Source organism: Myotis myotis, unplaced genomic scaffold, assembly GCF_014108235.1.
Source record: "Myotis myotis isolate mMyoMyo1 unplaced genomic scaffold, mMyoMyo1.p scaffold_m19_p_20, whole genome shotgun sequence".
NCBI classification, from domain to species: domain Eukaryota; kingdom Metazoa; phylum Chordata; class Mammalia; order Chiroptera; family Vespertilionidae; genus Myotis; species Myotis myotis.
In genome coordinates, this window is record NW_023416325.1 from 18,929,343 (window position 1) to 18,956,633 (window position 27,291).

The 27,291-nt window shown below is 40.2% G+C and overlaps 1 protein-coding gene across 10 annotated transcripts in view; it reads right to left on the reverse strand.

The window, feature by feature from the left end:
• MED13L (mediator complex subunit 13L) overlaps window positions 1-27,291 on the reverse strand; it is a 278,051-nt gene that overhangs the window by 236,446 nt on the left and 14,314 nt on the right. For 3 of the 10 annotated variants that reach the window (XM_036353956.1, XM_036353957.1, XM_036353954.1), the window contains exons 1-2: window positions 23,813-23,938; window positions 512-749 (exon numbers count right to left, since the gene is read on the reverse strand). In XM_036353956.1, the coding sequence (XP_036209849.1) occupies window positions 512-749; window positions 23,813-23,887 (313 nt within the window). In that variant the 5' untranslated portion in view covers window positions 23,888-23,938. Of the gene's footprint in view, window positions 1-511; window positions 750-3,754; window positions 3,853-23,812; window positions 23,941-27,291 lie in introns of those variants that run through there. The other 7 variants (XR_004974868.1, XM_036353960.1, XM_036353958.1 and 4 more) reach the window with 5 other exon arrangements.

Consider the following 27,291-nt stretch of genomic DNA (forward strand, 5'->3'; position numbering starts at 1 on the left):
CACTGTCTTTTTAGAACAGTTGATTTTGCCCACCTGGGCAGGCTCAGAGGTTGAGCATCAAACTATGAACCAGAAGGTCACGGTTTGGTTCCCAGTTTGTGGGCTTGATCCCTGTGGGGGCAAGCAGGAGGCAGATGATCTATGATTCTCATCATTGATGTTTCTATTTCTCTCTTCCCCTCCTTTCCTCTCTGAAATAAATAAAAATATTTTTTAAACAGTGGCTTTCCAACCCAACACACCCAGGAGACACAAAACTCTTCTTTAATAATAGTGGCTCACAAGGTTCTGATTCCCAGGAAAACTGGGAAAGGACAATAAAATTTGAAAAATAAAGAAAAATGGGAGTGGGAAGAACAGGGGTGAGAGTGAGGATTTTCCTTTGAGAGACACACCTATTAAACATTAGGATTTTTCTTCTCAGCAAGTCTTAATAACCTCTTTGGAATTTACCACTGTTCAAAAAAGATATGACACATTCAATTTTTAAGAAAACAAAACAAAAACTTACCTTGCAGTTCATGATGTATTACGCCCACTAAGTTGGGTTCATCTCCCCACCAGAATATCCATAACTCTTTGCAATCTGGTTTGACATCACGACGCCATACACACAGCAAGTTGGCTTGCAGACAGCGGATGAAACTTAACAGGATTGGATCATCTTGGGCTGGGGCTGAAATTATGGGTCCACAGTCCCCATGCCCTCCAAAATTGTACCTACGCCATTTGATTCCCGTGAGTTCAGCCTGCAAAAAGACAAGACAATTAATTACAATAGTTTAGATTTTTCTTGTTAGTTGCAAAACACTAAAAACAGGCTTCTATACAGGTAAGTAAATTTGGTAAATACTTACACTACACTTAATCATAATATTTTTCCCACTGAAAAATGTAGCCAATCCTTTTAAAAGGGAAACTATTCTTTTTTTCCTATCAAGATTTCTACATAGTTCTTTATATTAAAAGCAAACTAAAACCAACAGATAATCATTATTTTCTGTTAAGCTATTTTTACCTAAACATCTACTATAAAACTACTTTCTACATTATTCTTCCTTAGTGAATTCATTAATTATATTTCTAAATCAGGTAAGAAATTGAAAAATAAGTGCAAAATTTAAGTAATTTCTTTCCAAGAATTTCTTCAATTTCTTCTCCAGAAATTACAGTTCAAAGTCCTTTCAATCAAGAAAACAGTTTGAATGCAGTACCACATTGCTTCATTATGAGAAAATAAGCTAATACAACTGATGAAAAGTTATCAACAACTTACTCATGTTATTTAACATGTAGCACACAGAAAAGTGTGTTTCTACAACTTTTCCCTAATGTAATTTGGTTTTTCGGGTGTTTTTTTAAAATATAAGAACTTAAAAAACAGCTGACAGCAGAACCTGTATCTTTGTTCCATTACATAGATTTGTATTTTTTAAAATGTGTTAAATTTTAGATTTAAGGAACTAAACTTCGAAGATGTTTCAAAATAAACCAAAGTTTAATTCCTTACTTCTGTAGCTATAAACTATAACTATGTATGCAAAACTGATAGTAAAATTAATTCATAATCCTATACTAAACAGTCCATGTGCCCCTTACACTCAATTCTTACTCATCTTCCTTCTCCCCATCCACCACCACCACCAAGTCAGTAATTTTTGTCAACAAGTTGTTATTCAAAAAACAAGTACCACAGGGCAGAATAATAACCATTTCTTCTACTAACATAGCCAAAACAAATTTAGTGCTGAAACAATCAATCACTATAATGAATATATTTAAGAAAAAAATTTCAATTTTCTTTGATACACAACACCTCCACATCAAAAAACAAGCATGGTTCCAAAAATAATATCCAAACTAAAACTAACTGAAGCTCAGAAACCTATCCTTTTATACTATGAGACATGCAAATCTAATCTTTAACGAATATTTTCAGTAAAAGCTAGTATTGGCATCATTTAGGCATTCATTTATGCCACTTGGTTTCCTCTGACTATAAAAGTACTACATGGCCAATGCAGAAAGTTCACTAAAAGAAGACATAATGTAAATAGCCCAGCCAGCATGGCTCAGTGGTTGAGTGTCTACCTATGAACCAGGAGGTTACAGGTTTGATTCCTATTCAGAGCACATGCCTTGGTTGCAGGCTAGATCCCCAGTAGGGGGCATGCAGGAGGCTGCTGATCAATGATTCTCTCTCATCATTGATGTTTCTATCTCTTTCTCCCTCTCTCTGCATCTCTGAAATCAATAAAATATATTAAAAATAAAATAATAATATAAACAAAAAGGAAACTAATTGTACCAGAAACAAACATTTTCCATAATCACATTAGAAATAATTATAAGCATCCTATTCTATGTTCTTCCTGGTTTGTTTGTTTTTTTCCACATACATACATTTTTAAATTTGGACCATACTGAATGGTTTTATATCATGCTTTTCCACTTATTATAAATATTTTTATTTTTTATGAATTATTCTTCAAAAACAATTTTAATGTTTGCATAATATTCTAGTCACTTTTGGGGGGAAAAAACATAATTTATTCCATAACAACTGGACAATCTTTCATTTTTCCACTATTATAATTAATACGAGATTCATGCACGGGAGGGGGGGGGGGTTGCGGGGGGGGGGGGGGAGGTCCCTCAGCCCGGCCTGCACCCTCTCATAGTCCAGGAGCCCTCAGGGATGTCCGACTGCCTCAGAGGCGGGACAGACCCCTGCCACCACCGCTGTGCTCACCAGCTGTGAGCCTTGCTTCTGACTGAGCAGTGCTCCCTCTGTGGGAACACACTGACCACCAGGGGCAGCTCCTGCATTGAGGATCTGCCACCTAGTGGTCAGTGCACATCATAGAGACTGGTCATTCCACTGTTCGGTTGATTTGCATATTAGCCTTTTATCATACAGGATAATTGGTGAACATCTTTGAACACAGTTATTTTCCTGATTATTTCCTTAGGAGAGATGGCTAGATGCAGAATTACCAGTCAATGAATATGAATATTTTAAGGCTCATAGATATTGCTTTTCAATTAATCGTCCCACCAATACAAATAACCTCCTCCCAAATTGCATATATTTTAAAATAACTTCCAATTTAATAGAATGATATACCCTTGTACTAATTTGTAGTCCTAGTCCTGCTTATAAGAAATCATTATAATTTATTTAATCAAAAGCATAACTCTGGACCAGCCTTCCATGGTTTGAATCCCAGCTCTGTACTTATGAGCTGTCTGTAAGTAGCAAGGGCCTAGCAAGTTATGTAACCTTTGTCTCTCAGTTGCCTCACTAGAAAAATGAAGGTAATAGTATTTACAGTTTATTAAATGAGTTATTAAGCATATAAAGCACTTGGGGACAGTACCTGGCACGTGGCAAAAAATATATAAATGATACTATTATCATTACTAATAGTAATAGGACTACTTCTCCTTGAGTCAACTATTCATATCCTTTGTGTGTTTTTCTGTCATTTAAGTCCCTTTGTTTCTTCAAGTAAAAGCTGTGTGTGTGTGTGTTTAAATCAGAAAGCCTAATACCAATTTTAAATGTAAAAAAAAAAAAAAAAAAAACCTAAAGAAAAAGACTAAAAAGGGGCAGCTGAAATCAGAAAAGTTAAGTAAAAGGCTAATTTTTCTTATTGTTACCTAGGTTATTGTTCTAAGGATGGGGGAGGTGAAGGGGGAGGAAAAAAGAAGAATAAAAGAATACCAACAAATAAGAACTGCTAATACTTACATTAACCATATTCAAAGGGTTAGAAAATTAAGATATATCAGAGCCGTGCCCAGGTAGCTCAGTTAGTTGGAGCATCATCCCATGCGCCAAAAGGCTGCAGATTCAATTTCCAGTCTGGGCACATACCTAGGTTGCAGTCTGGATCTCCAGTGGGGGTGCATATGGGAGGCAACAGATAGATGTTCCTTCCTTCCTTCCTTCCTTCCCTTCCCTTCCTTCCTTCCCTTCCTTCCTTCCTTCCTTCCTTCCTTCCTTCCTTCCTTCCTTCCTTCCTTCCTTCCTTCCTTCCTTCCTCCCTCCCTCCCTCCCTCCCTCCCTCCCTCCCTCCCTTCCTCCCTTCCTCTCCCCCAACCCCGCCTTCTCCCTCTCCCTCTCCGTTCCCCCACCCTTCCCTTCTCTCTAAAATCAATAAACCTATCCACTGGTGAGATTTTTTAAAAAAGATTTATTAGAGATTTAAATATCAGGTGAGTCAGTCCCCAAGAAAATCTATGAACAGCAATTTACTCACTAGAATACTTTTACCTGTAAAATCCAGCATGGTTCAACAAACAAAATATTTGGCCTTGATTCAGGAGAATGGTTTCCTAATCCCAGCACTTCCACTAACTTCCTATCAGTGCTTCTATGGTCTCAGTGGTAAAGGAAAGCTGCTGCCACCTGCTCTATACTCTTTGTGGAGTTGTACTAGCAAGTGCTATAACACAAATTCAAGTGGCATAACAGCAAGGCTACAAACTTAACTACTTCATAACTAATTCAGAAAAAATAACTAAAAAATGCCCGATTATTTTTAAACAATTTAGTTCCTTTAACTTAAAGCTAAAATTAAATATTATTATTCTAGTGTTCATTGGAAAACATAACAAGGAACTGCCATTCAAACCTAATAGAGATAACTAGGTATAAAATGAATGTCCAAAGACTTGTCTTTTAACTTTGAATTAATGTTGATAAAAGAAGAGACAATTTAGTGCTACTGAAATTTCTCCAAGAAAAAAGTTCCTATGATGGATATGTACATTCAATTACACTAAAGGAACTTCTCATATACTATGATCATGTTTACACTTAAAAATCAATTCGCCCTAGCTGTTTTGGCTCAGTGGATAGAGCATCGACCTGTGGACTAAAGAGTCCCGGGTTCGATTCTAGTCAAGGGCACATGCCTGGGTTGCAGGCTTGATCCCCAGTAGGGTTCCTGCAGGAGGCAGCCGATCCATGATTCTTTCTCATCATTGATGTTTCTATTTCTCTCTCCCTCTCCCTTCCTCTCTGAAATTAATAAAAAAAAATATTTTTAAAAAATACCAATTCAACACAAAATTCTGTTGACCCAATTTCTGACAAATGTGTATCTCCAAGACTCAAAATTCTATAATTTCAAAATTATAAAGCAACCCTTTAAAATATCTCTAGATGCAGATTATCCCAAAAATGCAATATTTATCATTGTCAAAGGTGAAGAACCCATAATTATATTTAAGTTTAAAATTACATGGTGTTTAAAATGTAAAATCAAGGAACAAAACAGTATACATATATATATACATATACACATATATATACATATATGTACACATATATTAATAACCATAACCATCATTTATTCATTGCCAACTTAATAGTAGGTACTATATTATGATCTTCACAAATAATTTCTAATATGAGTTACCATACTAGGGTCTTCATATATAGTTTATAAGACTTCACAAACTGACTACTAAAGAAATGAGGACTCAAAAAGGTTAAATAATTCTCCTATAACCACACAAGTAGCAAATGGCAGATCACAAATATAACTGGATTTAAAGCATAACTGAATTTAAAGCATACATTCTTTCCACTCTACCATCCTGCTTCATGGGGCACATGGCAAAAATTAACTCTAGAGGATTATAAAATAGTACAAAGAAGCTGTCATCAACTCAATTTAGCAATGACAAGAGCTCATGGCCATATTTTCTAATTAAAGAAAGTTCATAAATCTTTCTTTAGTCTTCCTGAGGTATTAAGAAAACTAGTATGAGGGTGCCCACACACCATCCCATGAATAGAAAAGATATTTTTATTTCACTGAGATAATTATATGCCTTCTTTTACATGTTACCACTCTAAGACTGTATCTACACAAGCTAATGCTTAGAGGATATGTATAACAAGCCAAGAAAATAACTATCCTAATAGCAAGAGAGATTAGAGAAAAATTTCCTCAGCAATGGCTGGTATCTGTTGTACAGGTAAGTAGCCGAGGGCCTCAGAAAATTAAACTTAATTGGCAGAGACTCCCCTGGCCTAAACAGAAGGCCACTACAGTCAGTTCAGAATAGTTAAAATTAAATAGATTACAACAAAGTCAGGATAAATGCACCTTCTAATAGCATGAGTGTATTTAAAGGAAATTTATATTGATTCTTAATATCCTCTTCTTTTGTTATTACACATAGGAAATGAGCTGATAAATTCTCCCAGTGGAGGTCATTTATTTGCACTGACCCATTGCAATCAGATCCCTCATGACCAACAGCATACTATTCTTGCAATGTGGCTCTCCAGAGACAAAATTGTATTCAGAGGTCATGAAACAGAGTCAAACTAACAGGCCTTGATAACAATGAACCCAGGGTATAGTCACCATGGGAAGAACACTGGCTGGAGGTGAGATCTAGATTCAAGTCCTGCTTTTTCAACCATTTAGCTATATAATATTAGGAAATCTACTCCATCTCAGGACACCTCAGCTTCCTGACTGGTAAAGTGATATGGTTGACCTAAATACTATAATGAGTCAAGTCTCCTGGCCCAGGCTAATCACATCCCACTCACAAAGGCAACTTGTAAATGAGAGTGAACCCATAGAATGATCAGCAGGAATAGGAGGGTTGCCAGAAGACATTTGTATTTTCAAGAAAGCTGAAAGAAAGATTTCTCAAACTATAGAGCAATTAGCTTAATATCAATCCTGGGCAGGAATCTACTAGTAGATCAGTGATGGTGAACCTATGACACGCGTGTCAGAAGTGACACGCGAACTCATTTTTTTGGTTGATTTTTCTTTGTTAAATGGCATTTAAATATATAAAATAAATATCAAAAATATAAGTCTTTGTTTTACCATGGTTGCAAATATCAAAAAATTTCTATATGTGACACAGCACCAGAGTTAAGTTAGGGTTTTTCAAAATGCTGACATGCCGAGCTCAAAAGGTTCACCATCACTGTAGTAGATGGTGTGTAGAAAAGGCAGATTTGAAAAACCAAGATGGCGGCATAGGTTAACGCCGGAGATCGCTGCCTCAAACAACCACTTCAGAGATATAACTAAAGGACAAAACGGACATCACCCAGAACCACGGGAAGGCTGGCTGAGTGGAAATTCTACAACTAGGAGGAAAGAGAATATCATACCCAGACTCAGAGGAGGCGCAGTGCTGAAGTGAAATACTAAGGTGCAGAGTGTGCGTGCGGAGCGGGCTGGCGGCGGAGGGCGCGGTTGTTGTTTTCAATCGGGAGGGAGTTTCAGACTCTGAGCTCCAGATCCGGGCGACTCTCTGGGGACCGAGACTCAAACGGGAGAAACGGGACTGTCTGGCTTCGGTCGAAACTCGAAGGCAGCTTTCTCTCCGAGGTTTGCAGCCATTGCTGGGGCTCTGAGAGGCAGAGCCCCTGGGGAAGGAACTGAGAGTCGCCATAACTGCTTGTTCCGCCCGCCCTGTAGATCCCCGGGGACCCGCCCCGCCCAAGCCCTGCACAGAACCATTTGCCGGATAGCCTCAGGCAAACGCTAGATTAGCACCGCCCTAGAGATCCAGCACAGAAGCCCTCCCACTACAGACACAGCCCACTCTCATAGCCAGTTAGCCTGGAGGTCAAATCACCCTGGTATTGCCGACATCAATCAAGGCTTAAAGGCAACAAGACTGCGGACAAAGACCACTAGGGGGTGCACCAAGAAAGCATAAAAAATGCGGAGACAAAGAAACAGGACAAAACTGTCAATGGAGGATATTGAGTTCAGAACCACACTTTTAAGGTCTCTTAAGAACTGTCTAGAAGCTGCCGATAAACTTAGTAAGGCCCTCGAAAAGACTGGTGAGACCGCCGATAAATGTAGTGAGATCCTCAAGAAATCTAATGAGACCCTCGATGTTGTGATAAAGAACCAACTAGAAATTAAGCATACACTGACTGAAATAAAGAATATTATACAGACACCCAACAGCAGACCAGAGGAGCGCAAGAATCAAGTCAAAGATTCGAAATGCGAAGAAGCAAAAAACACCCAACTGGAAAAGCAAAATGAAAAAAGAATCCGAAAATATGAAGACAGTGTAAGGAGCCTCTGGGACAGCTTCAAGCGCACCAACATCAGAATTATAGGGGTGCCAGAGGATGAGAGAGAGCAAGATATTGAAAACCTATTTAAAGAAATAATGACAGAAAACTTCCCCCACCTGGTGAAAGAAATAGACCTACAGGTCCAGGAAGCGCAGAGAACCCCAAACAAAAGGAATCCAAAGAGGACCACACCAAGACACATCATAATTAAAATGCCAAGAGCAAAAGACAAAGAGAGAATCTTAAAAGCAGCAAGAGAAAGAAACACAGTTACCTACAAGGGAATACCCATACGACTGTCAGCTGATTTCTCAACAGAAACTTTGCAGGCCAGAAGGGAATGGCAAGAAATATTCAAAGTGATGAATACCAAGAACCTACAACCAAGATTACTTTATCCAGCAAAGCTATCATTCAGCACAGAAGGTCAGATAAAGAGCTTCACAGATAAGAAAAAGCTAAAGGAGTTCATCACCACCAAACCAGTATTATATGAAATGCTGAAAGGTATCCTTTAAGAAGAGGAAGAAGAAAAAAAAAAGGTAAAGATACAAATTATGAACAACAAATATGCATCTATCAACAAGTGAATCTAAGAATCAAGTGAATAAATAATCTGGTGATCATAATAGAATCAGGGACATAGAAAGGGAATGGACTGACTATTCTTGGGGGGGAAAGGGGTGTGGGAGATGCGGGAAGAGACTGGACAAAAATCGTGCACCTATGGAAGAGGACAGTGGGTGGGGAGTGAGGGCGGAGGGTGGGGCGGGAGCTGGGAGGAGGGGAGTTATGGGGGGGAAAAAAAGAGGAACAAATGTAATAATCTGAACAATAAAGATTTAATTAAAAAAAAAAAAAGAAAAAGAAAAGGCAGATTTGATCATTTGAGGCTCACCGGAGTTCGCTAAGATATTCCAAGTAAGCCTCACCTCACTTCTTCCTATAATAGTATTACAGCTTGCCGAAACCGGTTTGGCTCAGTGGATAGAGCGTCGGCCTGCGGACTGAAAGGTCTCAGGTTCAATTCCGGTCAAGGGCATGTACCTGGGTTGCGGGCATATCCCCAGTAGGAGATGTGCAGGAGGCAGCTGATCGATGTTTCTCTCTCATCGATGTTTCTAACTCTCTCTCTCCCTTCCTCTCTGTAAAAAATCAATAAAATATATTTAAAAAATAGTATTACAGCTCTAGTAGGTCAGAGAAAACATACAATAAACATATTAAGTCACCTCTCAACTCAACTCATAGGAGGGGGGAAAAGTCAGGATAATAGAAAACTTCTGTTAAAACATAACTAATCAGCTCTAGGTAAAGACAGTAGAGTAAACACACACATCTGCTTTTACTCTCATTTAAATCCCTCTAAAAACCATCAGTAAAAAGTTTGGTTTTTTTCTTCCTTAAATTATAAAATCACAATGGTAGGTAGGAAAGGAAATAGGAACATCAAACATTTCAAGGTTTTGAAAGCTAAGAAACAGATGCTCAAGAGGTATCGACACAGAATACGTAGGAAAGCTGAATCCTAGCTGTGGAGAAAGGAGAGAAATGACCTTATTTACACAATATCCCCTCGGCTTCAAGAATTATAATACAGGTACCTGTGGAGGTAGAGTCGCAAAGCAGAGAGGAGATAAAATAAGGAAAACTGGATGAAATTCTGCTTAGAAGACACTCAGAACTATGGTATCCTGCCCATTGCCTGTCCTTACCCCAGCAAATGATTTAATATTCTTAAAGAGATAAAATAGGGCACCATTAAAAAAGAGTGTTCTCTGGGTCCAGAAGAACAGAGGGTGTCTGGACTGGGAGGCTCAGGCATAACTGAAGGCAGGGAACCAGAGTAAAAACAGTGCATTAGGTGAGCACGTACAGAATGAAGGTCAAAAACCACCCTTTCCCACCATCTCCCTCTAAGCCAGCGGTTCTCAACCTGTGGGTCGCAACCCCTTTGGTGGTCGAACAACCCTTTCACAGGGATTGTCTAAGACCATCCTGCATATCAGATATTTATATTACGATTCATAACAGTAGCAACATTACAGTTATGAAGTAGCAACGAAAATAATTTTATGGTTGGGTCACAACATGAGGACTGTATTTAAAGTGTCAGAAGGTTGAGAACCACTACTCTAAGCAACCAGAAAGCTGGCAGCCAATCTTTCCTTCCCCAGAAAGGAGTCTGGAAAAGTCTTCTCTGGGCTATCTGACCAGCTCAAGAGAAAGGACCTCAAGATATTGGCATCAGAGGTTCCCCAAGTAAAGAGCCCTTGCAGATCAAAGTGCATAGTAAACAAATGCCACTCACATACTCAGAACTTCTAAGTAGTTTTTAGTCCACCATTCCTAAACGTGAACAGACAAGCAGGAACTACTAAATAGTTAAAGGAAACTATTATAGAGAATATAATTAAGGGAAACTATATTCTGAGGAATTATAGAGACAATAACAAATAGAAAAGTAACCTGAAGGAAACAGACTACATTGGGAAAAGAAAAATATACTCATCATTTTTACAAATATATCACCTTTATTCTTAAAGAGATAAAATTGTGCAATCATTAACCAAGAACAGGACAATATTTCAAGAAAGAACAGAGAACTCAAAGAGAGCTCTTAGAAATCCTATATAATAAAGAGGTGATATGCAAACTGACCATCACACCCTCATAAGATGGCTGCCTATGATCAGGCCAGCAGGGGGTTATTGAGGGACAACCAAATGTCTGAACAAGCAGGCTGCGTGGGGCGACCAGGCCAGCAGGGGGGGTTAGTGAGGGATGACCAGGCCAGTGGGGAAGAGCAGTTGGGGCGACCAGGCCGGCAGAGGGGGGTAGTTAGGGGCAACCAGGCTGGCAGAGGGGGGTAGTTAGGGGCAACCAGGCTGGCAGGGTGGGGCAATTAGGGGCAACCAGGCTGGCAAGGGGGGCAGTAGGGGGCAAGCAGGCTGGCAGGCAGAGTGGTGGTTAGGAGCCAGCGGTCCCGGATTGCGAGAGGGATGTCCGACTACCTGTGGGGTAGGGCCTAAACCAGCAGTCAGACATCCCCCAGGGGTCCCAGACTGGAGAGGGTGCAGGCTGGGCTGAGGGACCTCCCCACCCAACGCCCCCCCCCCCCGCACAAATTTTGTGCACCAGGCCACTAGTCTATAATAATAAAAGCATAGTATGCTGATTAGACCAGATGTCCTTCCAGACATCCTTATAGGACAAATCCAGGGCTGCAGCTGTGGGATCAAGGCAGCTGCCGCAGTTGCGGCTACTAAGGCCTACTCTTGCACGAATTTCATGCATCGGGCCTCTAGTATTACTATGAACTTTCTACACACTGCAGACAAAGAGAAGGTCCTCCAAGCACCGTAACAAAGAATCAGAAATCAGAAGGGTTTCTGACTTCTCAACTGCAATGCCAGAAACAAGAAGGTAATGGTGCAAAAACTCCCAAATTTTAAAGCAAAATTATTCCAAACTAGATATCTATGTGAATCTACATTATCTATCAAGTGTAGAAGTAGAATAAATACATTTTTAAATATGCAAGGTCTTTACAAAAAAAAAAAAGGTACCCTTTCTCGGGAAGCCACTGGAGGTATATCCTACCAAAAGGAGGGACTGTACAAGTAAGAAGCCATGAGATGAGACTCAGAAAACAAATGCAACATAGGAGGGCGAAAATAAATCCCTAAGATTACAGGGAATAATCACATGATCCTAGGTTGTCCACTGTGCACCGATATAGAGAAGAACCAATCCAGATTATGACATACCAAATGGCTCCAGGAAAGACTGTCAAGAAGAGGAAACTGATAAAACACCTGGAAGGCTGTCTGGGAATGAGTTAGCTTAAAATACACAGAAAAGTAACCACAAGGAGGAGGAGGAGGAGGAGGAGGAGGAGGAGGAGGAGGAGGAGGAGGAGGAGGAGGAGGAGGAGGAGGGGAGGAGGGGGGGGGGGGGGAGGAGGGGGAGGAGGGGGAGGAGGGGAGGAGGGGGAGGAGGAGGGGGAAATCGAGATCTTTCAGTAACAGGAACATTGAAAAATCTATAATAATAAAAGAAGAGACGCGACAAATAAAATTTGAGCCACAGCAGCGTCATTTGAGAAACCATATATCTTCCAAAGATGACTGTGTTGCTGTTGTCTTGTTTCCTTTCTCCCTTTTTGGACTATTAAAACTCCAGCTGCATGCTCCCTCCCACCTAGCTCTTCTCAGACTCTTCCACAGCTAAGAGGTTTGTTTGCCAGGGATTCTCTCTGCAGAGGGGCTGAGGAGGTTTTATTTGACAGCACAAGTAAACAATATGAAGTGACTACTAAAAAAGTCACTGCCATCTTATCCTACATTAATAAAAATACAGTATCTAGATCCTACACAACAGATCTTACTTATCAAATCATTAGACAATATGGTTTTCAGCTCCTAGCTCCATACTTAGAAAGGAATCTAGTCCAAGTGCAACACATTAACAAATTAAAGGCTAAGTGAGTAAGGAAACCTGAACAAAGCATATGGCTAAAGACTATAATGGCTTCATGTTCAAATCCTTTCAAGAAAAGAAACATGGCAGCAAAAATAAAATAAAAGCATAAAGCCAAGTTGAGTTAAGTTGGATGAATTTAATGTAGAGTTAAAAAGACTCTTAAGTAATTTGAAAAGTCTTCAATTATATGAAAGACTAATATGTGGATGATGAAATTGATTTGCTCAGCCCAGACCCAAGTGGCAGCAGAGAATCAAATGGAAAAACTGATCATTAAAACAACAATAGTGAGAGCTCCCTCAAAAAAGAATCCTTGACTGAGATTCCTGAAAATCACAGATATAGAGGGTTAAGGAGAAGCTGATCAATACCAGATGTAACTTCAAACATCAAAGAGTTGAACAATATGATTTATAAAGTTCCTTTCAAAACTGAAATATGAATCTCAAAGGTTCTTCTTCCAACCATAATCCTATCTAATAAAAGAGAAACATGGTAATTAGCGTACGACCGCTACCCTTCCCATTGGCTAATCAGGGCGATATGCAAACTAACTGCCAGCCAAGATGGCGGCCGGCAGTCAGGCAGCTTAAACTGAACATGAGGCTTGCTTGCTTCAGTGACGGAGGACTCCAACGTTCCCCGCCTGCCTTGCCGGCCTCTGCGCCTGCAGTTTGAAACATTGTAATAAATATAGAAGCTAAACAAAACCCCAGAAACCTGCTTTCAGCGAGCCAGGATCTCAGAGCTGGAGTTATACATTTTTTCGATTATAGAACCGAAACAAACCAGATACCTGCTTTCAGCAGCGGAGGCCTAAGAGCTGGAGCCTCAGAGCTAAAGCTGGCCCAGAATAAAAAAAAAAAGAAGAAAAAAAGGAGCGGTTGGGAGCTTCCTTCACCCGCGAGCCTGAAAACAGCCCTCAGTCCCTCACCCAGACTGGCCAGGCACCCCAGTGGGGACCCCCACCCTGAAGGGTGAGTGACCAGCTGCAAACAGCCATCATCCCCTCAACCAGGCTGGCCAGGCACCCCAGTGGGGACCGCCACCCTGAAGGGTGTGTGACCAGCTGCAAACAGCCATCATCCCATCACGCAGGCTGGCCAAGCACCCCAGTGGGGACCCCCACCCTGGTCCAGGACACCCTTCAGGGCAAACCAGCCAGCCCCACCATGCACCAGGCCTCTATCCTATATAGTAAAAGGGTAATATGCCTCCCAGCACCGGGATCAGCGGAGCCTTGAGGCCTCCCAGCACTGGGATCAGCGGAGCCGAGAGGCCTCCCGGCACCGGGATCAACGTGACAGGGGGCAGAGCCCAAACCCCGATCGCCCTGTGGCTCTGTGTGTGACAGGGGGCGGGGCCACAACCTCCCTATCCGCCTTGCTCTGTTCGTGACAGGGGAAGGCGCCCCAACCCCCTGATCAGCCCTGCTCTGTGCCTGATAGGGGGGAGCTCCCCAACCCCCTGATCACCCTGCGGCTCTGTGACAGGGGGCGGCGCCCCAACGGCCCCCCCGCCCCCACAGGCCCTGCTCTGTGTGTGACAGGGTAGAGCCATAATCTCCCCATCGGCCCTGCCCTGAGTGTGTGAGTGGCGGCGCCCCAACCCCATGATCGGCCCTGCTCCGTGGGTGATAGAGGGCGGCGCCCCAACCCTCCCTCCCCCCACGGGCTCTGCTCTGTGTGTGATGGGGTAGAGCCATATTCTCCCCATCGGCCCTGCCCTGAGTGTGACAGTGGCGGCGCCCCAACCCCCTCATCGGCCCTGCTCTTTGGGTGATAGAGGGCGGCGCCCCAACCCCCTGATCCGCCCTGCTCTGTGTGTGACAGGGGGCGGTGCCCCAACTCCCCTATCGGCCCTACTCTGTGAGTGACAGGGGGGAACTCCTGAATCCCCTGATGGGCCCTGCTCTGTGCGTGACAGGGTGGAGTTCCCCAACCCCCTGATGGGCCCTGCTCTGTGCGTGACAGGGGGGAGCTCCCCAACCCCCTGATCGTCCCTGCTCTGTGCGTGACAGGGTAAGGAGCCCCAACCCCCCTGATGGGCCCTGCTCTGTGCGTGACAGGGGGTGGCGCCGCAACCTCCCCATCCACCCTGCCTTGAGTGTGACAGGGGGTGGTGCCCCAACCCCCCAATCGGCCCTACCCTGAGCGTGACTGAGGGTGGCATTGCAACCTCCCAATCCGCCCTGCTCTGTGAATGACAGGGGGCGGCGCCCCAACTCCCCAATTGGCCCTGCTCTGAGCCGGACCAGGGGCTGCACCTAGGGACTGGGCCTGCCCTCTGCCACCCGGGAGCAGGCCTAAGCCAGCAGGTCGTTATCTCCCGAGGGGTCCCAGACTGCGAGAGGGCACAGGCCAGGCTGAGGGACCCCCCCTCACCCCCCACCCCCCCGAGTGCACAAATTTTTGTGCACCGGGCCTCTAGTGTTTCATAATTCTAATAACATTTGTATCTGTCAGCTAGCTCAGGAGTTGGTAAACTATGGCATGCAGGCTGGCCATTTGCTTTCGTAAATAAAGTTTTATTAGTACACAACTATGCCTATTTATTTACATATCTGCGGCTGCTTCCATGCTATGACCACAGAAGTGAGTAGCTGCAACTAAGACTGTATGACCCAAAAGCCTGAAATAATTACTCCTGGTTCCATAAGAAAAAGTTTTCTGGCCCCTGAGCTAGATAGGGTAACAAACATAGGCAAATACAAAATTTAAAATATAAATTAAAAGTAGTATCAGAATTGTCTTTCCACCATAAACTAGGAAGCTAGACAACAAAATATAAAACTATTGTTTTCAGATATTAGACGACAGTAGTAATGGACCCAGGGCAGGGGTGGGCAACCCCTGGCACGCATGCCAAACATGGCGTGCTAGTAACTTTTGCTGGCACGCGAAACCCTCTCTTATAATCTTCCATTTACAATTTTTTTCTAAATATCGACTTTTTTATTTTTAAATTCAGTGTAGGTGCATCTTAGATAAATAAATAATTTTACATAACAAGTTATTTTAAAGACCATACACATGGACTGACAAGAGAGGGGAAGAGCAATTTCTATGCCTCTGCCTCAACTCTCCCTGCCTTCCTAGATCCGACCAGTGTTTTGGTTTCATCCACATACACTTGTGAATCTTTGTTCTCAGTGATGAATTTTGTTAAGTCTCGTAATAGGAGTAGCCTGACGGATGAAAGTAGTAGCTTGTGCATATCTCTGAAGGTCACGAAATATAAACCTGATGTAAAATCTCTGTCATCAGTGATGCAGCAGCAAAAGTCCCACTGATAATATCAAACGGAGTCATAAAGTTTTCTGTTGGACTATCAGTGTACATGTGTACATTAAAAAATAAATGTACTTTTCATCATCATATACTGTGTTTTTGTCGCTCGAATGAATTTTATTATTTCTTCAAGGTTCTTCACATACATACATCTTAAGAGATATTAAGTAGGCGTAACATGTTCTCAAAAAATTAGGGTTGGCACGCAGAAGAATTTTGAGTCAGAGATTTTGCTGGTTTGGGCACGTACTCCCAAAAGGTTGCCCACCCCTGACCTAGGGTCTGTGACACAGCTGAATTTTGTGAGAGCATATCACCAGAAAGAAGAGAGTTTTGCAGAAAAAGAGTCCCAGAAGTCTGATAGGGGTTCTTTTTTGAGATTGTCCTTAAATACTAAGCTGCACATTCAAACAATAAAATTCAATGGGGCCAAACAAAGAACAGCTAGAGAGATACTGTTCTAACAGCTCACACAAAGCTGTAAGACAAATCTAGTTCTGAACAGTCTGAGTGAAAAAAACATCATTAAACACCTTTGGTACTAAATAGAGATCACAGAAAAATCATGCCTCAAAAGTAGGAAACTAGGCCTAGCAATAAAGAATGCTCTAACCCACCCTAATAACTGAGCCTTAAAAACCATAAATAATATCATCTACAAGTAATTTAACTGCCAGCCAAAACAAAATTCAATTCTTAATTTTTTTAAGTATACTTTATTGATTTTTTTTTACACAGAGGAAGGGAGAGAGAAACACGGATCAGCTGCCTCCTGCACACCTCCTACTGGGGATGTGCCCGCAACCAAGGCACATGCCCTTGACCAGAATCGAACCTGGGACCCTTCAGTCCGCAGGCCAATGCTCTATCCACCGAGCCAAACCGGTTAGGGCTTAATTTTTTATTTTTAATATTTTTACTGACTGTTTTGGAAAGAGAGGAAGAGGGAGAGGAGAAAGAGAAACATGCATTTGCATGCCCTGTCTGCCCAACAGGGACAAAGCCTGCAACCTGGGCATGTGCCCTGACCAGGAAATCGAACCAGTGACCTTTTGGCGCATGGGCCTACACCCAACCAACCGAGCCACACCAGCCAGGAAAAAATTCAACCCTTTAAAGCAGCGGTTCTCAACCTTCCTGATGCCGTGACCCTTTAATACAGTTCCTCATGTTGTGGTGACCCCCAATTTCATTGTTACAAATTGAACATAATTAAAGCATAGTGATTAATCACAAAAACAATATGTAATTATATATGTGTTTTCCGATGGTCTTAGGCGACCCCTGTGAAAGGGTCGTTCAACCCCCAAAGGGGTCGCGACCCACAGGTTGAGAACGGCTGCTTTAAAGAAAAGAAATAAGATGCAGATGTTCAACAACATAATATTCACAATGTCCAGCATCCAAAAAAAGAATATCAGATATTTAAAGAAGCAGCAAAAGAAAACCCTTGGCCAGGAGAAAAATCATTGATAAAAACCTAGAAATGACAGTCAAAATTAAAAATCACTTTAAAATAGCTAATGTAAGTATAGTCAAGGACTTAAAGGAAAACACAAACTTAACAAGGACAGAAATGAAAGATTTAAAAAAGAAAACCCACGAAAAACATGTAATTAAGGTCCCAGAATGTAAAGGGGAAAGAGGGAGGACAAAAAAAAACATCCTATCTAATAAAGAGGTAATATGCAAATTGACCATCACTCCAACACACAAAATGGCCGCCCCATGTGGTCAAAGATGGCTGCCACAATATGGCCTGCATGGGAGGGCAGTTAGGGGTGACCAGGCTGGCAGGGGAGGGCAGTTGGGGGGAACCAGGCCTGCAGGAGAGGGCAGTTAGGGGTGACCAGGCTGGCAGGGGAGGGCAGTTGGGGGGAACCAGGCCTGCAGGGGAGGGCAGTTAGGGGTGACCAGGCAGGCAAGGGAGGGCAGTTAGGGGCAATCGGGCCGGCAGGGGAGCAGTTAGGCAGCGATCAGGCTGGCAGGGGAGTGGTTAGGGGATGATCAGGCTGGCAGGCAGAAGCAGTTAGGGGCAATCAGGCAGGCGAGCGGTTGGGAGCCAACAGTCCTGGATTGTGAGAGGGATCCCAGATTGGAGAGGGTGCAGGCTGGGCTGAGGGACACACATCTTCTCCCCCCCCCCCCCCCCCGGCTGCCCCCTACACGAATTTCATGCACCGGGCCTCTAGTGTTTTTAATAATGGCCAAAGTGTCTCCAAATTTCATGCGAACAATAAATCTCAGAACCAAGGACTTCAGTGGACTCAAATCAAAGCAGCATAAACAACAAACCACACCAATACATGAATTTAAATTTTCTGAAAACTGGGGCCAAAGGAAAACTTTAAAAGCTGTCAAAAGGAAAAAAAGACATTATATAAGGGGAAACAAAGACAATATTTACAACAAACTTATCAGAAAATATGCAAGCTAAAAAACAACTGCACATCTGAAAGAAAAATATCTCCATATCTAAAACTCTAGATCAAGTACAAATATCCTTCAAAACGAAGATAAAACATAGACTTTTAAAAGATGAACAGAAGCCAATGGAACTGCACTATAATAAATTTAACTAGAATGCTTTAAAAACAATTCAAGCACAGGGAAAATATCAGATGGAAACCTCGATCTCTACAAAATAACAAGTACCAGAAACAGTTAATATAAAAGTATAAAACAAGTTTTCTCATTTTTTTTACATTTCTTTAAAAGCTAATTACCTTATTCCAGGAAAAATAATAAAGCTAGAGATAGAAGAAAAATGTATAACAATAATAGCACAAAGGCCAAAAGGAGAAAACAGAAGTATACTGTTCTAAGGGTTTTTTTACCTTATAAATGAAGAAATGTAATACTATTTGGAAGTAAACTGATAATTTAAAGATACATATTACAAACCCTTGTCCAGTCCTTAAGAAGCAACACTAAGAGATATATCTAGTAAGCCAATTTTGAACATAAAATGGAATCATAAGAAAATACTCCATAATCCAAAAGCACACAGGAAAATAGAAAAAAAGAAGGAATAGAAGTTAGATGGGACACGTAAGGGAAAAGGCCAAGATAGCAGACTTAAAGCCAATCGTATCAATATCATTATATTAAATATAAATAGTCTAACTATTATAATTAAAAGACATTGATTTTCGGAATGGATAAAATTTTTAAAGACCCACAAGAAATGCTCTTTAAATATAAAGACAAGTTAGGTTAAAGGTAAAATGATTTTTAAAAAGATATATCATGTAACAAACTATAAGAGAGTTGAAGTGTCTAGATTAACATCAAAGTTGACTTCAAGAGACTATTACTAGGAATAAAGAAAAAGGTTTTGTAATGATAAAAATGTCAATTCTTCAAGATGACATAAATCACAAATGTGTAGGCACCTAATAACAAAGCTTCAAAATATGTGAAGCAAAACTGATATATCTAAAAGGAAAAATTGACAAACCCAGAATTATAATTGGCGATTTCAATAGGCCTCCTCTCAGCAACTGATAAAACAAGTAGACAGAAAATCAATAAGAATATAGAAAACATGAACAACACTGTCAACCAACATAGCCGTTTATAAAACATTACACTCAACAATAGAATACACATTCTTTTCAAGTGCACATGGAACATTCACCAAGAGAAACCCATACGCTGGGCAATAAAACAATATATTTTCAAAATTTGAAGCTTCTGAAAAAATTAAATTTGAAATTAACAAAATATTGAGAATACCACACACACAGAAAATCCGGAAATTAAATACTTCTAAATAATGCATAGGACCAAAATGTGTGTGTGAGTGTATGTGTGTGTGTGTGTGTGTGTGTGTATCACAAGGGAAACTAAGAAATATTTTGAACTGAATGATTATGAAAACAATATATACCAAAATGTATGGAACACAAGCAGAGCAGTGCTCAAAGAGAAATCTGTCATTTTACATATGTATATTAAAAAGTAAGAAAAATAAATATTGCTCTCAGATTCTTCCTTCAAAAGTGAGAAAGTGTAAACTAAGCAAAATGTAAAACTGAGCAAAAGAAATAATTAAGAACAGAGAAGCAATAAATGAAACATAAAAAAACAAAACAAACAAAATGAAGAACTGGTTATTTTAAAAGATCAATAAAATTGATAAATTTTTCACTAAATTAATCAAGAAAGAAATAAAAGACAAACTACCAGAAATGATTGATATGGAATTGCTTCACATCATAAAGACACTGAAGGGACAATAGAATTAGTATAAACAACTTTATGTCAATAACTAGAGGCCCGGTTCATACATTGAAGGTGGGGGGGGTCCCTCAGCCCGGCCTGCCCCCTCTCACAGTCCGGGAGCCTTCAGGGTCAGGAGGCAACCCGGCGATCACGGGAAGGCGATGCCCCATCACACCTCTGCTGCTGCCACTGCTGGCAGCGCAAGCCTCAGCCGGCCCTGGTTACCTGCGCCTCGGGCCGGCCCTGGGTGGCTGGGGGGCTGAGGAGACTGGGGGACTCCAGAGACAGGCGCACAGAGCAGCCATGCACCTGCCACCCCAGCGGGGCTGAGGGGACTGGGCGCTGCCATCTTATGGCTGTGGGTGCCGCCATCTTTGAGGGCGGGACAGACAATTAGCATATTCCCTCCTTATTGGCTGTGGGTGCCACCATCTTTGAGGGCAGGGCAGTCAGCATATTCCCACCTTATTGGCTGTGGGTGCTGCCATCTTTTGCTATGGTGTAAGGGTCAATTAGCATATTCCCTCCTTATTGGCTGTGGGAGCCGCCATCTTTGCAATGGCATGAGGGTCAATTAGCATATTCCTTCCTTATTGGCTGTGGATGCCGCCATTTCTGAGGGTGGGGCAGTCAATTAGCATATTCCCTCTTCATTGGCTGTGGGCGCTGCCATCTTTTGTGATGGCATGAGGGTCAATTAGCATATTTCCTCTTTATTAGATAGGATTACAACTACTCAGAATAGACAAATTCTTTGAATTAAGACACACACTATTAAATTTCAGTAATCACGATAGCACAGTATTGCCATAAGAGACATGTAGATCAAATGAACAGAATTATAGCATTTAGAAATAAACCCATGCATGCACATACACATATACAGACACATTCAATTAATTTTTAACAAAGATATCAAGATAATTCAATGGGTAAAGCAAAATCTTTTCAACAAATGATACTGGAAAACAACATACCCACATGCAGAAAGAACGTAAACCCTTACCTCACATCACAAAACAAAAAAAAATTAAATTAAGTTAAAAATGGATCACTTAATCATAGACCAGAAACCTAATAATTACCATAACAAAACTTCCGAAAGAAATCATATGAGAAAATTCTTCACTACCTTGGAATAGCAATTAGAACTCATATATAGCCTGGGGTGGTGGGGGGGGGGGGGGGGGAAATGTACAACCATTTTTTAACAGTTTAGCAGAGCTTTATAAATTGAAACCTCTACTTCCCACATGACTCAGCAAGTGCACTCCTATATTTACAGAAATAAAAACATATGCCACACATAAAAACCAGTACATGAGAGTTCATAATCATCAATAAAAGAATAGATAGGCAAATTGTGGTATATCGATACAAGGAACTACAACTTAGCAATAAAAAGGAATGACCTATTTAAAGAAACTTTGAAGCCAGATAAAGACCACTGTAGACTATAATTCCAGTTATAAAAAATTATAGAAAAAGCAAAATGAATCTATTGTAACAGCATGGTTACTTGGAGATGCAGCAGTTTCACAAACACATATATTTGTTAAGACAGGAAAATGTACTTATTTACTTTAAAAGGGTACATTTTATTGTATGTAAATTGTACTTCAATAAAGATAATAAAAAATTTAAGTACTAATGAAAGAATCCATGTAAAAATATCTCGAAAAAATATATATATTTTTAATATAGCTAAAGTACCTTCTTGCACATATCCAAGGTAAATGTTAATCTCTCATAAAGTATACAATATTTTCAAAAAAAGTATTTTCATACCTAACTACATCAGGACACTAGTTAATGATTTACACTTATTAATCTTAACTGAAAGAGAATTCTTTGAAATTTCTGGAAACTGAACTATTTAATGAAGTTCATTAGTGACATTAGGATGATTTCTTGCCCAACTGCAACAGCACTATAAACAGAAATTTACATCATTTTCTCTTCACAGTAGACACTGTTAGTTGTTCACCCAAACATTAATGGCTCCTTCCTCCACATAACATATGCTCTATATTGCTAGAGATAGCAACATGTCCACTTAACTACATTTCCCAGCCTCTCTGAAGCTACGCATGGCCACGGCTATGGTATTTTAAGGAATTTCCTGGAAGTTTCCTTTTAAAGGAGATGTGTGGCCTGCCTACATTTCCTCCTCCTTCCTATCTAGACTACCACCAAGATGACTAGGGTTTGAACAGCCATCTTGGACAATATGCTACTTGTGATAAACTAAAGATGACAGAGTAACAAGAACGAGCAAGTCCCTTGATAACAGAGAAGTAACCAAACCAGTCATGAAATGCTTCCCTCCAAGTTGATTGCATATAAAATATAAATTTCTATCTTGTTTAAACTATTTGTCTACTTTTTAATAAGCACATGATTGTTACTATAATAAATCATTTTTATAAAAACATTTCAGCAACTGGCATTTTATTTTTAAAAATGAAAAGACTTTTAGTGGAGGTGATGAATTTAAAAAAAATAAAACTATGCAGTTACTCAGGCTCTTTTTATCTTGCCCCAGTCACTGATCAAAAAATTAACGACCCTGATTTTTTCATTTCCAAATGATTCCTCAAATTGGAATAAAGTAGTCTAAGAGAAAAAACACACAACTATCTGCCTATCTGTGGGAAGAAATTTTAAGCTGCATTATTGCTCCATTAATCTCTGATGAAACTTTAAAAAAAATGTAAGCTGTATTATCACTCCATTAATCTCAGGCACATCTATATGCTCCAGTGATTTCTACCTTATCCTTGTGCTAAATTTTATGGTCTACACTGTTAATTTTTAAAAGGCTCAGGAAAAAAGAGACCAATGTTTGGAATAGCTAGGGGGAGCTTCACAAAAGCCCTAAAGTAGAAGAAAGAACAGCATATAATACAATGTACTGGTTAAGGTTCAGGCTCTGAAATCAGTGACTTAGTTCCATCACTTGCTGGCTATGTGAACTTGGACAAGTTACTTAAATTTCTTTAGTTTTCTTATCTGAAAAATGGGAACAGGGCCTTAATGAAAAAATACACATAGCTGGCAAGAAGTGAAGTAGTCCCAGGCATTCAGTAAGCACTCTTAGAAAAAGCAAAAGTTCTGCGGTAAGACTGTGCATTCAGATCATATAAAAGGCTGACTTGTAATAAAGATTCATATAAGTGTGTGGCTGGAAATTTTAAATAGAAAAAGAAAACAAAAAATTTAGTAGAGATTAAATACTTTTGGGTAAAATAAGGAAACTTACAAATCAATATATGAAAAGATGCTCATAACCTCATTACAAATCAAGAAACTACAAAATAAAATTTGAGGGGTTTTTTGCTCAGAGTGAAAAAATTAAAAAAAAAAAAAATTTCACTATAGCCAAGTATAGAAGAAATGGCAATTCATGTATTGCCCTTAGGATTGTTAGCTGATATAACTTTTAAAGCATTTATGGCTATAACTATCAAAATTTAATATATAACTCTACTATTACAGAAAAAAAACTGAATCTTAATGTTTCTCACAGATGATAGCTAAATAAATAATAGTCCATCCCATGCTATTAAACAGGATTCAACTATTAAATAATAATAATAATGAATAAGGTATATCTAATTATACTGACTTGAAAATATTTTAAAACAATGTTAAACAGAAAGAGCGTATTGCCAGAAAAGTTGGAGAATGAGCCTCTATCTATAATTTTTTAACGTACATATATGTTCACCATCATGTTGAGCGTCAACCAATGAACCAGGAGGTCACGGTTCAACTCCTGGTCAGGGCACATGTCTGGGTTTCAGGGCATGCAGGAGGCAGCCAATCAATGATTTTCCCTCATCATTAATGTTTCTCGCTCTCTCCTTCTTCCTTCCTCTCTGAAATCAATAAAAATATATTTTAAAAATAAAAGTACACTGTGGTGTAAGGAGTGAATTACAACTGCACATTGTTAAACATTAGTACTTAACCAAAAAACAAGTTGCAAAAAAAAATATGATATATTCCATTTATAAAAAGTTCAGAAATTATATATATGCATATACACACACATACACTAAACATTCATGATTAAAACTATTGTTAGGATGGAATGAAAAACATACAATTCTAGATAACAGTTACCTCTGAAGGGAGAAGAAAGAGAATGGAAAGGGAAGGTCACCATAGGATTTCATAAAAGAGTAGAGGCCCAGTGCACGAATTCATGCACCAGTGGGGTCCCTTGGCCTGGCCTGCAGGATTGGGCCAAAACCAGCTGTCTGACATCCCCCGAGGGGTCTTGGGTTGTGAGAGGGCGCAGCCCAGTCCGAGGGACCCCACTGGTGCACGATCAGGGCCAGAGAGAGATGCAGGAGGTGGTCCACAGGAGGGCTCCAGGGCATGTCTGGCCCGTCTTGCTCAGTCCCAATTGGCCAGACTCCAGCAGCAAGCTAACCTACCGGTCAGAGCATCTGCTCCCTAGTGGTCCATGCACATCATAGCAACTGGTCGAATGTCTGCCCCCTGGTGGTCAGTGCACATCATAGCAACTGGTTAACCAGTCAACTATCTGCCCCCTAGTGGTCAGTGCACATCATAGCGAGCGGTTGAGTGGCCTTAGCATATCATTAGCATATTACGCTTTCATTGGTTAAACGGCCGACTGGTTGACCAGACACTTAGAATATCAGGCTTTTATTATATAGGATAACATTCTTTTTCTTACTCTGGGCATTAGGTACATGGGTGTTCACTGTATTGTGATTCTTTCTACTTTATCTATGATTTATACGTGCTATTTTTATCTACTCCATATCTAATAAAAACAATTTCAAATTACTTATGTGCACTGGCAAATAAAAGAAAAAAACCTAGAATGATAAAGATTAAACTACTGGTAGTTACCTCCCCCGGGTGAGGGAACAAACCTTCATCCTTTAGTATTGTTTAAATTTGAAAATAATTATGTAATGTTTTATTAAATGTCTAAAAATTACTTTTCTCTTAATGTTATAATTTTGAAAAGTGTAATCACATGGAAAATGTTAGTGTTATGTTTATACTGTGATTACCTCTATGTACAATAAACAAGCACATTAATAAGAATAGCAGAGTTGTAAATCTGATCCAATGGAGTAGCTGGATTATGGGTAATTTTTTTATAGTTTCAATTTCTTGGAAGTTTTATTTCTTAGAAATATTTTGCATTTCATTAATACTTCCTCACTTGGAGAGAAATTAAAGAAAAATGACAAAGGCAAGAAAGTCAACTCTACCTTCAGGATAGCCAAGGGAAAAATCTACCCACATGCGAAGGCTGAATGTATTACAGCCAATTTACAATAGATAGCACATGCTGTGCCATTAAGTGCACTCAAAACAACTGGAGAGGATCCCCAACACACCAAGGACATTATATCAAAGGTTCTAAAGTACATATGTACATTTTAGCTCTGAACTGAGAACTGGCAGTGCCAAGAAAAACTACAATAGGGGCAAAGAAGGCTCCAGAGCACAGGGAGCCCAGGATTGTGCTAAAAAAGAAGAGGGGTATAGAGGCAGGAGCAGAGGGGGAGGAAAGAAGGAAGGGAAAACTTTTCCTAATACCTGAGGAAAATATGACATGACACAACAATTACACTCAATACCTATAAAAATACTGTACAATTGGAAAGCTAAGTGCCAGGGGAACAAAGAATAGAATAGAAGGTCAGGAATGAAAATTTAAAGGAATCCAAAATCAGCCCAGCTGGCATGGCTCAGTGGTTGAGCGTCAACCTATGAACCAAGAGGTCACAGTTTGATTCCCAGTCAGGGCACATGCCTCGGTTGTGGGGTGGCCAAGAGGCAGCGCATCAATGATTCTCTCTCATCATTGATGTTTCTATTTCTCTCTTCCTCTCCCTTCCTCTCTGAATCAATAAAAATATATTTAAAAAATAAAAAAATAAAGGAACCCAAAATCCAAATAGGAACCGGGCCAAATATATGCACTATTTTGTAGTCTTTACAAATGTCCTTTCTATTCTATACATATGTCAATTCCTAAAAATTGGCAATTTCCACAAAGGTAAGAAGAGAAACAGGGGTAAAAGTCTATTTCATCCTCCTACCAAAAATATCACCAATATGAAATTAATATAAACCAAACTTAAAAAAAAAACCAATTAAAATATCCCAAAGCAGATTTGTAGAGAAAAAAATGTAATCTGCTTTCAGAGCTTACCATTAGTACAAACTGAGGCTCTATGTAACCAAGGCTGAAAGAGCCAACTGCTGTTAGGGGACCTTCCCCATTTTCTTTCTCCAAATCAGGGTTTTCCACTCCTATTTCTAATAATCAAAATTTCATGACCTCTTCCCCTGCCAAAATATTCTGATTCCCATCAATCACACCACCATCAGCACCCACCCCACCAGCATTGCCATCTTTCTTCCCAACCTTTTTTCTCCACTCCTCCATTCTCTTACAAATCTTTCTCAACTTGAGAAAAATCTTACTCCCATTGCCTCAAGTATTTTCTTAAAATAGGCAAGTTACAAACCCTAATTTTTGGTTTTACTTTTACACTATCCCCTGACTTTCTGCCCCCAGCTCCCATATACGTTTAATCTTAAAACTGAGTTTTGTAGGGCTTAATTTAACAGAAAGAACCCAGGCTCAGTGAATACTTTCATATATGGACACACCTGTGATCAAAATGTAAGTCTTCTACTAACTATAACTCATACATGTTGTCAACTGTTCTCCTTGTTTTACATACACAAGAATGTAAATGCCATAAAAACCAAGAACATCTGTTTGGCATTTGATTCCTCCCCTATAATATATATATAATTGCTCACCAAGTCCTGTTATCCTCCAAAATATTACTTGAGTCCACTTCTTTCTCTCCATTCCTACTAGCCCTGCATAATTTCTCACATCTAAACTACTCCCATAGCTTCTCTGCTGTTACAATCCACACTCCACAGAACCCATATGAGTTTTCTCTCTTAATCATAAATCTGATGACATCATTCTCCTCCTTAAAACCCTTCAGGCATTCCCCTATACATATTTCTACAGCCAATTTACAATAGATAGCACATATATACATACAGAATAAACTTCCAGCTCCTTGTCGTCCAATCTAACCTCAAACATCACCTTTCAGTCTTGTCTCCAATCTACTGAAGACTAGGCACTAAATAAAAGGTAAGTAAATTTTT